This window comes from Halichoerus grypus, chromosome 11 (genome assembly GCF_964656455.1).
Source record: "Halichoerus grypus chromosome 11, mHalGry1.hap1.1, whole genome shotgun sequence".
Lineage (NCBI taxonomy): Eukaryota > Metazoa > Chordata > Mammalia > Carnivora > Phocidae > Halichoerus > Halichoerus grypus.
The window spans coordinates 57,139,500-57,157,357 of NC_135722.1; the positions used below are offsets into that span (position 1 = coordinate 57,139,500).

Consider the following 17,858-nt stretch of genomic DNA (forward strand, 5'->3'; position numbering starts at 1 on the left):
CAGCTTCTATGTGCCTGGGGACAGACACAGTCCTAGCTTTGGGACATTTTGCTCCTGCCTCCAGGATCAGGATCCCCTTTGCAGGATCTCTACCTGTGCTGCTAGGTCAGCACACGATTCAATTTCCTTTCAGAGTCAGGAATACAGGGCTCCCACAAGGGTAGTAGTAAGTCAGGGTTTTTCATAGTTTAATAAAGAAATAGACTTCAGGGGCCTACTTCCGTATTGGGATCCACCCGTAGGCACTGGTTGCCCCTGAAATACTGCCAGGCACTCCGAAGCTAAAATGCTGGCCCCTCTAGCTGGGTACACTTTGTGACTCTTCCATCAGTCCCTGGTTAAGTCTGACAAGCTGTCAGGAAAGCAGACAATGTAGGTCTCGTGACTCAAAAGCGCACATGTGGGCCGTGGTAACGGGAGGCCCTGGAGGGCTCTGTGTGGTGAAAAGGGCTCAGGTCTAGAAAGTAAAGCCAGGATCCCAGCCTCAATGCTGTGACCCCCCGCTTTTCTGTGTGACCTTGGGCAAGCGCCCTTGCCTCTCTGAATCTGTTTCTTCCTCCGAACCGAGATATTGTGAGGACTGAAGAAGCCTAAGTCAACTGCCTAGTGGAGTTCTGGGTGACTAGAAGGTCCTGAATTAATGATTACAATTATTTCCATTAAGGCAGCAAATGATCACGGTCATTCTCAGGGAAAGTAGAGACGTGTGTTTCCCCCTTCTCTCCAAACAAGGTTCTTAAACCTTGAAAATAAGGATTTATAATGATGCTGAGACAACTTCAGCTGTGAATGGCCTGGTTGTAATAAGGTTGCCTTCCCAGGGGTAATCAAACACAATTGCAGAGCAAAAACAGTGTGGCAGACAATTCCCATGAAAAATTGGAGGCGCTGGAGACTGAAGCTGTGTTCTTTGCCGGGAGGGCAAAGGAAGATGCAGGGTCCGCACCCCCACCAACGATGGGGGACATTTCAAAGCCTCTTTTGCAAGGTCCCCTGCGACTCCCCCCAAAGGGGTGCCACCCAGCCAGCTGCCCCCCTCGTCCCCTGAAGGACCCCTAGTGAAGGGGAACTAAACCTCTGTGGCAAAATTAATAAAATTGAATTAAGCAGCTCACTGGGGAACCACCTAATGCTTCCTGTGCTCGGCAGTGGCGGCAATGAGATTATTTTACATCTTTCTTTATTAAAAAAGTTCCCAGTTGTATAAAAAATGAGCTCCATTATGGGGAGGCGCACCCGGCTAACATTCTAATTCCACATGCCGCCACTGTGGGTGGCCATTTATTTTGGGAGGATGTGGAGACGTGGCCACCCGACTGGAGCACCGTTAATCTCAGGCTGGGAGAGGGACCAATTAAAGCCTGGGAAACTTTTGGTCCAGCTCACGCTGCAGACGGGAAGTCCTAACAGCACTAATCGCCGCCGTTTATTGAGCACCTGGGGGTCTACCAGCACCGGGCTAGGTATTCGGAATATATTGTCTTGTTTCCACAGAGGAGGGGGAGACTCAGAGCAGTTGCTCGGGGCTACACAACCAGGCCCAGGCAGGAATGAGACCAAGGTCAACCTTCCCGTTTAGCACATTGCCTCAGACGTGCCTGAGGGGCTCCTGGAGAATTCAAACAGGGGGCTCCGTGAGGCTGCAGAGGGGGGTGGGCCACCGAGAGCGCAGACGGCGAGGCCCGCCTCAGGGAACTAGCGGAAGGCTCTTTCCCACGTTCGATTTTTGCCGGAGTTCTTGGCCGTGCAGGAAACACAGGAAGCCCGGCTTTCTGCGTTCCCGTTGTGTGATGCTGGCTACGTCGAGACACGAGCCGTGCTGACTGAGGGTGCTTCCGTGGTGTTTAGGAGTCAGGAACATCTCGCTCACTTCTGTGGTTCCCTTCAGCCCAGCGAGCGTCTGCAGAGCACCAGGCATCTGCAAGGGGCTGTGCTGAGAGCCAGGGCCGGTTCCTTCGCTGTCACGCTGCCCCTCACCTTCCATTCCGAAGCCGGAGGGAAAAGAAGCTAGGCAATGGGGCCTGGCCTGGGTCAGAGGTAACACTCCCCAGAAGCATGGGCCGTGAGGCAGAGAACGGACTGGTTCAGGGCATCCACATACTGAAAAGCACTCTGAACTGCCAGGCCCCACATGCCAACCCACTGGCGGTGACGGCTGATGGGGAGGGCGGGGGGGGTTGTTGTGCTCATTTAGTAGGGGATAACTGCTTGGAAAGAGCACAGGATGGGGCTTAGGTTCCAAACAGCTCCATGTGAATAACAGTAACGACCAAAACAGTGGTGAGAATGGCAGGAGCAACGACGGCGGTAGGTATGACTGACCACTTACTGCGTGCTAGACTCCACACAAGGCACTTTATATACTATTTCTAATTCTCGTAGCAACTTGTAAAACTGATTTTATCCTTCCCATTCCTTTGGACAATGAGACTGAGGCTTTGGATGAATGAAAGGACATTATGGATTTGCTCAGATTCAGTCAGGGTATAATAGAAGCTGGAAACCCAACTCAGGCCCAACACTAAAGCCAATACTCTTTCCACAGGTAACAACTGAAAAGATATTCGAGACTTATTATGGGTGTGTGGGGGGGTGCCTACTTGACTTTCCCCCTTTTGCAAAAGGCCCAGGAAAACTTTCACCCCCAGGGCCAGTTTCAAGAACGGAACCTGGTTCTGCGGATTGGTCCTCATTCTCTCATTCTCCCCACCCCCCGCTCCTGCCCCCCCACCCCAGCGACCTCCAGAGCTCCGGAGGCTGAGGCCCGACCCGACCACCTGACCTGCCCGGGGCTTGCTCACCCGCAGCCGGCGCCCGAACACGGTGACCTGGCCCCGAGCCTGCTCCTTGCGCTGCCGCCACTCCACCAGGTTCAGGCCATTGTCGATGGGCAGTGTGACGTTCCTCTTGCCCACGGTGGGGTTGACGGTGCCGGCCAGCAGGTGGGGCTCCGTGTGCAGCGCCACCTCCATGCCGTTGGCCAGCAGCAGCCGCAGGGAGCCGTCGGCCCCGAGGTAGTAGCTGTTCCGGACCTGGTCTGAAGGAGAGCAGAGGGACCGGCTCTGCTCAGAAGGGCTGGGCATGGGCGTTGTGGGGGGGGGGGGTGCACATCAGGGGCAACTGTGTTTTTAAATGGGTTTATTTTTCTGACTATGGAAACGGAACACTATCATTGAAGAAAACTAGGAAAATAGAGGGAGATCGTCCATGATCTCATACCCAAAAAAAGCCATTGTAAATATTTTGTATATTCCTAGACTTTAGGATATTTCTGAATACACTGATAGCTCAAAGTAATTGCTTATGGTTTTTCACTGATCATGGTATTGTACTGTTGAATATTTTTCATGTTTCTCTTAAAGATTGCATAGTATTCCATTATATGGAAATCCATAATTTACCTAACCAACTTTCAAGTAGATATTGTTTCCAGTTTTTCATAATTACAAAGTTAACACTGCAAATAAACATATTGTAAACATTATGCTAAGTGGAAGAAGTCAGACACAAAAGACCATGTGATGTATCAATGAGTCCATTTATATGAAATGTCCAGAATAGGCCAATTCATAGATAGAGACAGAAAGTAGGTTAGTGAGGAAAAGGTAGAATGGGGAGTGACCGCTAAATGGGTATGAGCTTTCTTTTTGGGAGTGATAAAAATTTTCCAGACTTAGATGGCATTAATAATTGCACAACTTTGTAAATATACTAAAACCCCCTGAATTGTATACTTTAAAAGTGTGAATTGTATATTTTTAATTTTTTTAAAAAGGTGTATTTTATAGTATGTGAATTACATCTCTTAAAAAATATACTTTTTGGATAAATCATTGTCTTCATTTTGGGTTAAGTTACTAGAACAAAGGGTTGAACATTTTTAAGGTTCTTAATATACACCAGGGTAACAATATTCTTTATAACAAGGTGAGAAATAACTCCAATACTTAAGTCATTGACAAAATGTCAAACATATGTATGTTTGAAGTCACTGTCATATATTTATACATATATGTGCATAGATATACCAATGATTTAAAAATAGATCTGATTTTGAAATTTTAAACCTGATTGAAACATTTAAATTAGGATCTTTAGCTAAAAGAAACTTCTGGAGAAGAGTACATTTCAGCTGTAAAATGCACATGGTTCTTTTCTAAAAGTGGAGACATCTCTGAGTTTGTGCTTCAGTCTTCTGCCTCTTGCCCTTCCTCAGCTGGTGCTTCCTCTCTTCAATAAATGCCAGCTCAAGTCCTCCCTTCAAGGCTCTGCTTAATTGTCATCTCTCCCCAGAAGCTTCCCCAGTTCCTTGGTCAGAACGAATGCCTCCTCTTCCCTTAGCCTCTTTATGGGCCTCACTAGTGGTCCTGCAGCTGAGGGGTGCAGGGCTTGCCACTCTGGTAATGAGGGCACTCTCAAATACCTAAGTGCCCGTTGTGAGAGGGACAACTGCCCAGAGAAGGAGAGCATGGCCTTCAGAGCTGGGCTATCAGGGTTCAAGTCCCAGCTCTGCCACTCTCTTGGGCAAATTCCTTAACCTCGCATGCCTTTGGTTCTTCATCTGTACCTTGGGGATAATAACTGGACTCTTACCTCGTAGGATTAAATGGGATAGTGACTATGAAGAGCTGAGAGTAGTCCTTGGTATGTAATGAGTATTACGTAAATGTTAGCTAGTACTAGTTTCATGTGCTTGGCACTGTACTATTCGCAGTCACGGACATCTCTTGTCCTCTCTCCTCTACCTCCACTGCCCCGCGGCATAGATCTGTCCTAGTGAACTTTGCTAGTACTGATCATGGGTCTTCAATAGCTTCCCATGGCCTTTAGACCAGTGGTTAAGAGAATGGGTTCTGGAGCCTCTTTGTCTGGGTCTGAATACCCTACCAGGCGTGTGTCTTTGGACAAGCCACCTAACCTCTCAGTGACTTACTGTCTTCATTTGGAAAATGGAGATGTTAATAATACCTCATAGCGTTGTGGCAAGCTGAAACAGGACTATGAATGTAAAACACTAAAAATCTACTTTATACTTAATACGTGTTCCAAAATGTTAGCTATCACTCGTATTATTGTATGTGCTCAGTAAACATTTGCTGGATTGGACTAGATCTATTACAGGCTATGTTAAGCAAAAAAAAAAAAAAAAAAAAAAAGGTATAGTTTTGTAGGAAACCCTCCCTGAGCCTTCCGGGCGAGAACTTCCTCTGCCACTCCCTTCCCCCTCCATCCTTCTCCCACTCATTCTCTCACACACACACAGAATCCTAAGATCTGCCTTAAACTTGCTATGCATTATTCACTGGCAATCTGTATTTTACTTCCTTTGAACGGCGAAAAAGCCTGTGTCATTTTATCTTTTAAAGCTGCTTCTTGCTGAATGCACATATGTCCATTAATGGTGACTTTGGATGGAATGGTATCTTGTAGAGGCCCGTCTCAAACGGTCCCCATTTAATGTGAGCTGTGACTCCCCAAGCCTGCCCCTCATTAGCAGCTGCTTCTTATTTCTTCCCATAGTTCAGACGTAAGATGAAGCTGAAAGAGCTTTTTACGAAGACTCTACTGAGGTGGCTGCCAAACGGAGCATCTAAGCCCGGTATGAAAGGAAAGGGAGCTTGGCAGGGGCACCAAAGAGGAAACACAGGTACTGCACTTCCTGGATTCCGAGAGGCATTTTTCCTTTTCCCACTTTAGTGTTTCTGAAATTGGAATGTGTCTTAAGTCCTTGTATGAATTTTGAGCAGTGTGTCTCCCCTCCTCTCCAAGCTGAAAAGTTGCTATTAAATCGATGGTACATTTTAAAAGTGAGGAAATGTGGTACTTTTGAATTTAAAAAAAGTTGCCTAAATATATGAAAGGCTGCGCTAACTTTTGAGAAAAATGCCGCAAGCCAGCTCAGAGGTGTGGGGTGGATAAGACAGTTCTTAACCCCAGGAAGGACAGGGTGTCTGAGCCAGCAGGGGCCGTGCTGTCCTTGGCCAGGCAGAACCTGGCTAGCTTGGAATTGGTACCTTCTTTTGGCAATAACGCAGTCAGAGCATAAATACCTGGGGTGTGTCCCAACCTACGCTACCGGTGCTGGTGGGGAAGGAGCCGCAGGATATCATTTCTCTTTCTCTGAGAATGGCTACTGTTCTTTGAGCTTCTTTATAGGCACAGGATTATGTTTGGGAGTAAAATTGGTTGTGAAAATATATAGTTATTTTCTTATGGTAAACCAAAGTGCCAGTTACGAAATACTTAGTTCAGTAATCCAACAAGTACTGAGTAATACTATGAGTCTGGCCCGTGGTGGTCACCCTATGTACAGTGTGTCAAGAGATCGTCTGAGCAACGGGTATGAGGCAGGTATCTTAATTCAGCCCCGTTTCCCAGACCCAGAGACTGAGGCTCAGAGAAGAATGATTCTACCCAATTCACACCGGTAGGAACCAACACAGTAGGCATAGGGACCCCGGTCTGTCCAGTCCAGAGCTTCTGCTCCTTGCTTTGCCTCATACCATTCAACATGCCTTCAACTTGCTTTCGCTTCCTCGAGGGGAAAATTGAGGGCCCCCACCCCCATGATGTGGTGGCAGAGTCAGGAATAGAATTTGGGCCCCTGACTCCTAGCCCAAGGCTCTTTTTACTACTCGTGTCAAAGCTTTTGGGAGTACCAAAAGCCATCAGGAGGGTGGGGCAGGGGAAAGAAATCAAACAAGGCTTTCCCTAGGGATACCTTTTTTCTTTTTCATGCTTACTAGTGCCAACAAAGCTACAAACTCCACTCTGGGTCACCATGTCCCCTGAGGACAATTGAGGCAGATGGTTAGTTCACAGCAAGGTTTTGTCACTGTGATTTACCAAAAGCTAAAAGGTCAACTCATACCAGGGATTATTTGATGGGTGCAGAGAAGAAGGGTCTCTTCTCTATGGAATCCTAGAGAAGGCACTTCTAGAGAAGAACAAACTGTTCTCACCTGAGCTTCAGCAGACTTCTCCATGCCTAGATCCCTTTCATGATTAGGTGTAATTATTATTGGCCTTTGTCCTCACCCACAGCAGGGTGAGAGTAGGAACCATTAGAATGGCGGAACAGTGAGGTCACCTGGATTAGCAGCTAGTGCACTCTCCACCCTTTGTTCTGATGATAATGGGATGAGACAATGGACTATTACTCTGAAGCTTCTGGGAGAGAATGTACAGGACTCGGGCTGGTGTGTTCGGCACAATTAGATGGCAATGCAGAGAGAAACCAGTTGTGACGCTTTCCTGTTCTTGGGTGGCTCTAGTAGCAGCTTATTTCTCACATCATCCTCTTCCAAAGGGGTCCCTTCAGCCCTCTGCCTCGAAGTCCCCGAGCCCCCCACCTGGCTTACCTTGCAACAGTGTATAGAAGGCACCCGAAGCAGACAGGTTGGTGGTTATGGTGACATCATCCTTGCTGGACGTCTCTACCTGGACATGCACTGAGCTGTCTGTATCACTTCGGAAACTGCTCACCTGGCCAGTAGGGAAGGTCACATTTGTCAGGCGGCCAAAGCTGTCGTACCTGAAAACCAAGGGGTGGCTCTGAGTAACAGAAATATAATGGTGCTATTGCTGGAACTTGGTATGTTCTACCCCGTGCCACAGTTGGGTATGTTCTGCTTTTCTTTCTGATTAGATACGCTGTCATTTCTCCTCCATCTCCTTGCACACGGTTTTTCAGGAAGTGACTCCACCTGCTGCTATCTGACTAGAGGTAAGGCAAATGACTTACCTCTCTGAGTCTTCCTTTGCTAATTCCATAAAGTGGGGATGATGACCCCTGGCCTGCCTACCTCTCAGGATTACTGTGGGGAACATGTAGGAGTGGCCTGTAGCTACAAACTAGTAGCCACCCATGCAGGGGGAAGATGATGGGGGCCATCGGAGACCGCTGACCCGGGGTCTCAGAGCTGGGGAACTCCCAGAGGTGAGGGGGCCAAACCTGAGGCTTGAATACCCTCTCAAAACCCGACGGCCCGTATACAGGTTGTTCCTGAACAGCACAAGAGATGGGGCTTCCTACAAAGCTATAGACCCTGGGGAAAGGGGGCTCTGAATCCAAACCAGGATCCTGCTGCCACATAAGGAGGCTAAACGGATGGGATCTTGCAACCCCTCCCCACCTCGATTTCACAGCCAGCACCAAGCAGTTACGTATCTGCAGTCGTCACAACTCACAGCTCTGCTCTGGTGTGGGCTTTCTGAAGCATGACAACTGAATCTTTATTCTCTTTGCCATTCCCGAGAATAATAAAAGAAATGCCTACTGTTACTGAGCCCCTACAGTGCTACAGCACAGCGCTTCTCGTACCTTCTTTCGCTTACTCCTTGCAACTTGTCTAAAAGGTATAAACGATCTCCTTTTTGGAGGAGGCTCAGAGAAGTGAAGTCACCTGCTCAAGGTCCCACAATTAGTAAGTGTGGTGGAGTCAAAATTCAAACCCAGATCTATCGGCTTCCAGGCTCCCACTTGTTTCCCTGCCCTCGCCCAGCATTTCCGTGCTGTCCGTTTGCAAGCGTCTGCTGCGTGGGCTCTCTGCACGGCAGAGTGGTCAAGAGGTGGCAGGCAATAGGCTGTTAGCACTTCAGTTACAATTTGTAATTGCGGGAGGCTGGAGTATAAAAAGGTAGGTTTAATAGCCTTTTCGCCCTTGTGTGTGAATGGGAAAAGAGGTCTTCATCCAGATGTCAGTATTTCTGACTTCTGCTCATGCTCAAGCTGGCACACGGCTTCTGTTGTAGGTCTCCCCCATGGCCTCCGGGTCTCCCTACTGGACATTTCCCCCTGCTTTGCCCTTACTACAGCCGCTTCTGGGCCCCGAGGGATTTCGGTATGGCGAAATGAAAGGCCCGAGTGTTTAGCGCTGTCCTGGCTCTTCCCGTGGTCCTTCAGCTGCGCCTGGCTTCCCGCTGGGACCCCTGGCGCTGCGGCTTCTACGGCTTCAGGTGAGACTTGGGAGGTGAGACCAGGCAGGCCTTGGCTGAGCAGTTTTCTGCCCAAGGTCAGATGTGGGTGCTGCAGGGATTCTGCCTTCTGCCAACTCTTTCTGTCCCTGTGCCTGGGACTGACCGAGGCACTCTTTACCCTGGCACAGTCGGCCACAGATGGAGTGCTGGTTAAAGGTCTTTTGAATGACTCACCCCAGTCCTTGACCGAAGACCAACTCTGGGATCAGCTGAGGTGTGAGGAAGGGGGACGGAAGCCTTTCCCACATGGCAAGTAGCACAGGGATCTCTACCATATACCTTGGGCTTGGGCTTGGCGGGGCAAGGGTGTGGGCTGTATCAGTCCTTCTGACTCTCCTACAGGCACCTTAGGGGCTTTGGAAACCTGCTTCTTGTCATGAATTCTCATTTCTTCCTTAGCACTGAGTTAGGTTCTTGTAAGAAATCGTCAGTCTGGCATCAGGGAGGGTGACGATGTGGCTTAAAACCTGGACCGGAGGGTCACAGGTGCAGGGTGCCCCTCAGAGCTGGGTGAGGAGGTGATTCTGTGAGACTGCTGCTAGGAAGGAGGGTGGGTCTTAGGATAAAGATCTGGAAGGTTTGTCCTAAAGCCTCTCTGTTCTGGAGATGCTCTCAGAGCTCTGCTTCCTTTAACTCTAGGGGAGATGGTATTCTTTTCAACTCCTTATGGCGGCTGGAAATTTGAATAGGAAGGGATTTCACAAAAATGTTTAGAGTGGTTATCTCTGGGAGGTGGAATTACAGGTGATATTTTATATTCCCAAGATTTTTAAATAATGAACATGAATTATTTTCATAATCAGAAAAGTGACCACCCAAATAATGCCACATACAGAGAGCTCATGAACAAGGCCATCTTGGGGAAGTGGCCCTTCTAAATTACTGGCATTTATGGAGTGCCTGGGTGGCTCAGTTGGTTAAATGTCCAACTCTTGATTTCGGCTCAGGTCATGATCTCAGGGACGTGAGATGGAGCCCCGCATCAGGCTCTGTGCCAGGTGTAGAGTCTGCTTAAGATTCTCTCTCTCCCTCTCCCTCTTCTTCCCCCTTGGCTCACATGTGCTCGCTCTCTCTCTCTCCCAAAGAAAAAAAATAAATTACTGGCATTTATGGAAGAGTCTCACTTATAGGACATCTGCCAACATCAATCTCCAGGCCTTTTCAGTAAATATTACTAGGGTACCCCAAATTTCTGAGCCCCAAATCAAGACCCCCAAACTGGCTCTGCTCTGGTCATCTTAGCTACATCTGTGGTCTGTGAGTAGGCTGAGTCCTGTCAGATCCCGAGCCATCTTAATGAATGAATGAAAATGGAAGATCCATTTCAGTTCAACAGTTTCATGGGATGGGTATATGTTGTTCTAGTCTGGCTCTCTGAACACTTGTTAACCACATACATACTCTTTACTTAGACTATGTAATTTCCTGATCTAACCAGATACAAAAGATTTCATTATGCCATGCGAGATACTTAAAAAGGAGTTTTAGAGTCTTACTGATAAGAATTGATAGGGAGATCCCAGATTAGAGGGCAGATGTCACTTCAATCCTACTTTACTATGGCCTTACTCAAATGCCACCTTGTAAAGCCTTCCCTGGTCTCTCTCTTGTCCCTTCTCCTGGTGATACTCTGGCGCAGCTGCCTCACAGAATGGGTCCCCTGCATTGTAACAGCTCATGTACAAGCTGTCGCCTGCTTCGGCCTGGGCGTGCTTGAGTCAGGACAGGACTGTGGAGTCAGGCAGGCTGGGAATCTGGAATCTACCACCTGCCAGCAACGGGACCCTGGAGGACTGGCTCTCGGTTCATCTCTTCTTCCCCAGCCCTGGGACTGGCAGGGAGAAGACGGGCAGGGAACGCTATTTGAACAAATAAAGGAATGCATGATTGGCTATGCGAGGCCCCTCTGCTGCTCTGTTGGGAAGGGGAGACCGGGATTCATTCAAACACTGTCTCCTGCAGGACTTGACAGAGGCTTGACGCACAGTAGGTACATGATATTTATCTGCTGAATGCGCAAATACAGAAACAACTGCTTTCACTAAATGATCCTTCACCAATCTCTGTAGGCATCTCCCCAGAGCTTTGGTCTCCAAGACAGAAAGAGCCTTTGCATACAGGCAGACAATTGTAATTATTATTGAAGGTGGCCTGTAATACATAATTAAATTGAGCTTGAAGAAGATACAATGAAAAGCCTCATGCCTTCAAGATCTGGTTTTCATTTTATACGAGATGGCCGAAAAACAGTAATTTCCACTCCTCACATTTTCCATTAGAGGGACTGAATGTCTTAATTAAATGAACATCAAATAGAACAGCCAATTTATAGAATTTTCTTGTCTCTTATTCATTCATTTCAGTGCCTTCTAGAGCTTGGGAAACGCCACCGGATCTCTCTGCAGCCTGATCCATACTTGTGATTACTCCATCGGAACACTGCTGCTTCTTCTCTGCGGGGAGGAACTGGGGCTGCCCATCCTGTGGGCCCTGGACACCTGTGCCCCCTACCCCCTCTGTGGAGCCCTTTCTGTTCCTGCTGAGAGAAAGAAGCCTGGTGCCACCCAGTGAGGTGGGACAGTTCGCAGCCCTCTCTGGATTCCAAGTGGCAGCCTCAAGCCCTGGCCCCCTGATCCGGTGACTTCCGGACAATGGCTTACTTGTGTCTGTTTTGGCTTGACTTGAAGTACTGGCAAATTTCTTTCTTTCTAACCAAGAGGAAGGAACATGTTGATATGGCATCTTCGGAGCCAGACGTTCTGGGCTTCGACTACAGGCTCTCCCCTGGCCAGCACAGCAACCCGAGGAGGATGGGTACTCAGTTCTGCTTTCCCACGACCATCAACCCCATCACATCACACATGATATGATTTTAGGCAGGTCATATACCATAACCTCTGGGAGCCTCTGTTTTCTTCTCTATAAAATGAAGATTGTGACACCTATCTTAGATACTGTGAAGTTCAAACAAGGTAACCTATTTAAAGTGAAATGCAATTTTTTTTTTTTAAACCAGGGCCTGCAGGACCCCATGAGACTACCTTCCCTAGAATGTCAACTCCCTGATAGAAGGGCCTTTGGTCACTGGTGTATCCCAGAACTTAGAAGAGTGCCTGGCATATAGTAGATGCTCAGTAATGTGAATGAATGTTGGCCGAAGGACCTGCTCCTTCCTGCCTCTCTTTCCGATTTCACTTTGAACCCTACCCCTCTATCCTTCCTGTGTTCCACTACATCTGCTTCTGTTCTCCAAACACACCAAGCTCAAGCCAGGCTTAGGGTGCTCACACTTAACTGTTCTTTTTGCTAAGAATGCTCTTCCCTCCAATCCTGGTGTGGCTAGCTCCTTTCATTACTCATATTTCAGCTCAAATGTTATCACTTCGGTGAGGCCTTCCCTGAAATAGATAGGTCCTCCCATCTTGGTCACATTATCTTTTTGTCTTCATTATACATATTATCTTATTTACATGTTTATTGGTCTGTTATCTGTCTCTTCCTACTATAATATAAGCTCCATGAGAATAGAGACCTTGTCTGTGTTCTCATGCCTAGAAGAGTACCCAGAATATAAAAGATACATCTCAATACATATTTCTTAGATGAATGAATAAATAAGTAAATAAACAGTAGATTTTATTACTGTTTTTTCAAGATATGGATTGAGAAAAACTAAGAATTTCACCCCTTTCACCTCCCCCCTTCTGTGTGGGGAAGGGAAAGCTCACGAATATTCATATCCTTTTAGGTACCAAGCACCATGCTCATCACTGTCTTTTGAGGTGGGCATTATTACTGTCATTTCACAATTGGTGAAGCTGAGGCTCAGAAAGGATACATAACTTGCCAAAGATCACATGGCTCGTTTAGGAATATAGATTCAAAATCTGTCTGACCTTAAAGTCTGTGTGCTTTCATCAAGCTTCCCCTAAGAGTGATGGAGTTTCAGGGAAAAACTTTTGTGTTCATCACTATGTTAAAGAAAAAAATTGTCTGGAATCCTCAAATGGGTCAAAAAACCAATAGTTTTCTCTTTGAGGTGCTTTGCTTTGATACCACGGCAACTGACTTTGTAGTGATGCCAACCCTCCATCTGGGGGGCATGATCAAGATGGCCAGATGATTGGCTTTTCATTATTTCTTTCCATGGATTTTTCTTCACTCCATTTTCCTGGAGCATCTTTGGAGAATGGGGAAAGAAAACACATAAAATATTCATATAGTTGCTGTGAACTTGGCTCTCAGAAGAGGATCGCTAAAAGGTATCTTCACACACATTGCAAGGCTTTCTTCTTCACACTCAATATTTCACATCTCAAGCCACTTACTATGTTGCAGCTGGTGAGGAAAATGCCAAATTGCCTCTCCGCTACTAACTTTTGCTGATTGGGATTTTTTTAGTTGGAAAATAAAGAAGTGACTTTTGCGTTTCATCTATGACTGTTTCAAATGCCACCATTATTGTCAATGAGAGGAATTGGATACCATATACTCTGTGAATAAATAGGGTTGGTTCACAGCCCATGCACACGAAAGTTCCCTTGGCCTCAGGTCCCTAAAACAGATGGCATTACTACACTGTCATCTCCAAAACTGTACCAGAGCCGGGTACGTTTTGGATTCTGCAACGGACATTTATACCTGCTGCCTATTTCCTACAGAATTATGTCCTGCCAATGAATTCTAGCCTTTGGGATTTCTAAGATCTGGCCCACCCTACCATTGTAGGTCTTATCTCTTGCTGATGTTGTACTTGAAGTAGGGCATCTGGCGGAAAGGATTCAGGGAGGTCGGCGATTCAGTCTGGTCTCTGCCACTCATGTGTACAACATCACAGAGCTAGACAGTGTGCTGGTTATTCTTTCTCCCCTCAGGTCCATTCTCTGCTTTTCTCTGGGCCCACAGGAGCTGACCCCCACAGACCACAGCACTGGGGCCCCCCTTCTGGCTTGCTTTTGGTTGGATTCAGTCAATGGGAGGCACTGGCAAGAGACTGGAGGTCAGGAGGAGAAGTTTTCCTTAGTCCCTGTCTCCTGCGGTGCCATATTTCTAATAGTGGCTGCATGTGTCCAAGATTATAGTTTCTATGAGATAGCTTCTTCTTCCTGGTTATGGCTCCCACCGGGCGCCTCAGTAACAATATCTATTGTGGCCCCACCTTGCCCTTAAGCCTCAGGGATGGTCATGGTTGTTCACTGTTTTTAGTGCCTGGGTGCCTCACCATTCTTTATTGGTTCCCTTATCCCTGCCTCTACCTCTATAACATTTCTTTATGGGAAAGGTATTTTTCCTGGGTATAGAATTCTGGGTTGACAGGGTTTTTTTGTTTTTTGTTTTTTGTTTTTCCGTTTTTTCCCTTTCAACATTTCTGTCTTCCAGCTTGCATGGTTTCTGATGAGAAGTCTACTGTAATTCTTACCTTTGTTCCTCTAAAATGCCCCCCCTTCATCTGCTTTCAAGATTTTCTCTTTTTCTTTTGTATTTTGAATATATGCATAAGATATATGTGCGTGCGTGTGTGTGTGCATGCGAGCATGTGTGTACTCTCCTTGGTGTTTTCTGAAATTGGGTCTGTGATTTGTTGTCCATCATTCCTTATGGATAATTCTTGACCATTGTTTCTCCAAATATTTCTTCTGCCATGTTCTTTTTCTCTTCTCTTAGAATTTGAATTATAGGTGGTGCCTGACTTACGATGGTTTGAGTTATGATTTTTTGACTTTATGATGCTGCAAAAGTGATATGAACTCAGGAGAAACCATACTTTGAACTTTTTTTTTTTAAAGAGTAAACTATTTTGGCCTTTTATTTTATTTTTATTTTTTCATACTTTGAATTTTGATCTTCTCCCAGGCTAGCGATATGTGGTAAGACTCTCATGATGCTGGGCAGTAGCAGCGAGCTGTAGCTCCTAGTCAGCCACCTGAATCTTGAGGGTAAACAACCAATACATTGACAAGCATTCTGTACCCATATGCCCATTCTCTTTTTCACTTTCAGTACAGTATTTGATAAATTACATGAGATATCCAACACTTTATTATAAAATAGGCTTTGTATTAGATACTTTTGTCCAACTGTAGGCTAATGTAAGTGTTCTAAGCACATTTAAGGTAGGCTGGGCTAAGGATGTTTGGTAGGTTAGGTGTATAAAATGCATTTTTGACTTGGAATGTTTTCAACTCATAATAGGTTTGTCAGGATGTAATCCCATTTTAAATCAAGGAAGATCTGTGCATTCGCATTAGACCAGATGATATTGCCTCCTAACTCTGGGATGCCCAAGTTTTGTATTTTTTTTCACTACTTTTTTCTCTTTGTATTTCAGTTTGGGTAGTTTCTATTGACCCATCTTCTTTCTTCAGCTGTGTCAGTCTACTGATAAGCCCATCAAAGGCATTCTTCATTTCTGTAACTGGTTTTCTTTTCTTTCTTTCTTTTTTTTTTTTAAAAGATTTTATTTCTTTATTTGACAGAGAGAGAGATAGCGAGAGCAGGAACACAAGCAGGGGGAGTGGGAGAGGGAGAAGCAGGCTTCCCGCGGAACAGGGAGCCCAATGTGGGGCTCGATCCCAGGATGCTGGGATCATGACCTGAGCCGAAGGCAGACGCTTAATGACTGAGCCACCCAGGCGCCCCTGGTTTTCTTTTCTTTAAAAAAAAATTTTTTTTTTTAAAAATATTTTATTTATTTGACAGAGAGACACAGCGAGAGAGGGAACACAAGCAGGGGGAGTGGGAGAGGGAGAAGCAGGCTTCCCGCAGAGCAGGGAGCCCGATGCGGGGCTCGATCCCAGGATCCTGGGATCATGACCTGAGCTGAAGGCAGATGCTTAATGACTGAGCCAACCCAGGCGCCCCCCCAAAATTTTTTTTTTATTAACATGTAATGTATTATTTGTTTCAGGGGTACAGGGTTTTCATTCCTAGATTTCCATTTGATTTTTTCTTACAGTTTCCATTTCTCTACTGAAATTATCCATCTGATCTTTCATATTGTTCACCTTTTCCATTAGAGCTTTTAGCATAATTACAGTTATTTTAAGTCCCCTGAAAGATAGTTTCAATATCTGTGTCATATCTAAGTATGGTTCTGATGATTCCTTCGTCTCTTGGGAGTGTGTTGCTTTTTTAAGCCTTTTTATATGTTCAGTTGAATATCTTGTGTAGCACACCAGAGAATGAAGTAACAGGTTTTATGTGTGGAAATGGGTTTGAGTTTCCTTCTGCTAGGACTTTAGTGAAGGGGTATGAGTTAATTTAGGATCTGGGCTAGCCTTGAAGTTTGATGTTTCTTTGGCTAACATTACTGCATTATAGGATTTAAGTTCCTCTAGCAAAACCTTGTGTTTAGGGAGCTCAACTGGTTTGTCAGAGGAGTTTTTTTTTTCTCAGTGTCGACTCCATCCTAAGCTTTAGGTCCCCTGTTTGTGCTGTGCCTCAGGGAGGGTCCCTTTCCAGGCTCTCGTCCTTCTTTTATCTCTTTCACAGTAGTATTCTGCTTTCCGTTGTTGTGTTTGGCTCTTTAGCTAACTGGCAGCGGGTGGTGAGCTAGAGAGTTCTCCGTGGTTCCGAGTAAGCTGCAGTCTTATGTATCCGTGTGTCCCTGAGTCTCATGAGTGTGGCCTTGGGGCGCCTGGGTGGCTCAGTCGTTAAGCACCTGCCTTTGGCTCAGGTCATGATCCCAGGGTGCTGGGATCGAGCCCCGCATCCGGCTCCCTGCTTGGTGGGAAGCCTGCTTCTCCCACTCCCCCTCCCCCTACTTGTGTTCCCTCTCTCTGTCAAATAAATGAATAAAATCTAAAAAAAAACCCAAACAAACAGAGTGTGGCCTCTTCAGTCCTCCTGCCCCTCTTTCTGCTGTAATTCTGGGCCCATTACATATCCCTCTCCCTTCCTAACAGAGGCTAGAATTTTTTTCTCTTCCCGCATTCAGTGGCAGTGGGTCTCCACCAGTACCTGAGGAGGGCAGCGTTAGTTGCCCTTCTCTCCACAGATTAAGGCTTTTGTTCCATATGGGAAATAAGGTGAGTCGGGTCTGGGTCCAGCAGGCAGATATTTGTGCTCCTCCCCCAAGTCTACCACAGTACTCGCTTTCTTACATCTTTCCCTACTCTTTTCTGAGAGTCCCCGGTCGGGCTGTGGAGAGAAGTTATGAAGAGGATGTGCGCTCTCCCACTCAGTTTCTGCAGCGTCTAATGGCTTCATACTCTCTCGCCAGTACACACTTGGCCTTCATAAATTCGCCAGCCACCCTAGCCGAACCCTTCCAACCAGCTGCGTTGACCCCCAGGAAGCTAATGCTCACATCTTGTCTTTCTCCTCAGGAGTTTCCCCCCTTGGATTTGGTTAGGTGGCTGCCCTGTGACCTCAGAGAAGGAGTTTAGGGAAAACTCAAGAATCTGCCATTTGTCTAGCTTATTCCTACTGTAGGTTTGGGAATGACGCACTTTCTAGCTCTTACATCCTCCAGCAAAACCCCAAAGCCAAGTGTCTTTATTTGAAGCATCTGAGTTGAATTCCGTGTCCTGCTGGATGCACTGATAATGCTGGAGCTGGGATTTGATACTCTTCTCACTACAGCATGTTTTTCCTCCCTTCTTTATTTCCCTTCCCTGTATTTACATTTATACATAATTTTACATTTATACATAAATACATAAGATATTTACTGAGCACCTATGAGGTGGCAAGCCCTGAGCTTGAGACAGAGGTCAGTTAGTTAGGGTCTCACAGTATTTAGTGTGAGCAGAACTATGACAGAACCCACAGGGCACCATGGGATGCCAGAGCCACTTACCCCTATGAAACTCAGGGAAGCCAGCTGCTCATGCCCACCCAGCAAGCGAATTTTGGAACCTGCGTCATGCTCACCAGGC

At 46.5% G+C, this 17,858-nt stretch overlaps 1 protein-coding gene across 2 annotated transcripts in view; it reads right to left on the bottom strand.

Moving 5' to 3' along the window:
- TENM4 (teneurin transmembrane protein 4) overlaps window positions 1–17,858 on the bottom strand; it is a 2,958,785-nt gene that overhangs the window by 17,078 nt on the left and 2,923,849 nt on the right. For both annotated transcript variants that reach the window (XM_078058602.1, XM_078058603.1), the window contains 2 exons: window positions 7,362–7,534; window positions 2,802–3,037 (listed from right to left, as the gene is read on the bottom strand). In XM_078058602.1, the coding sequence (XP_077914728.1) occupies window positions 2,802–3,037; window positions 7,362–7,534 (409 nt within the window). The remainder of the gene's footprint in view (window positions 1–2,801; window positions 3,038–7,361; window positions 7,535–17,858) is intronic.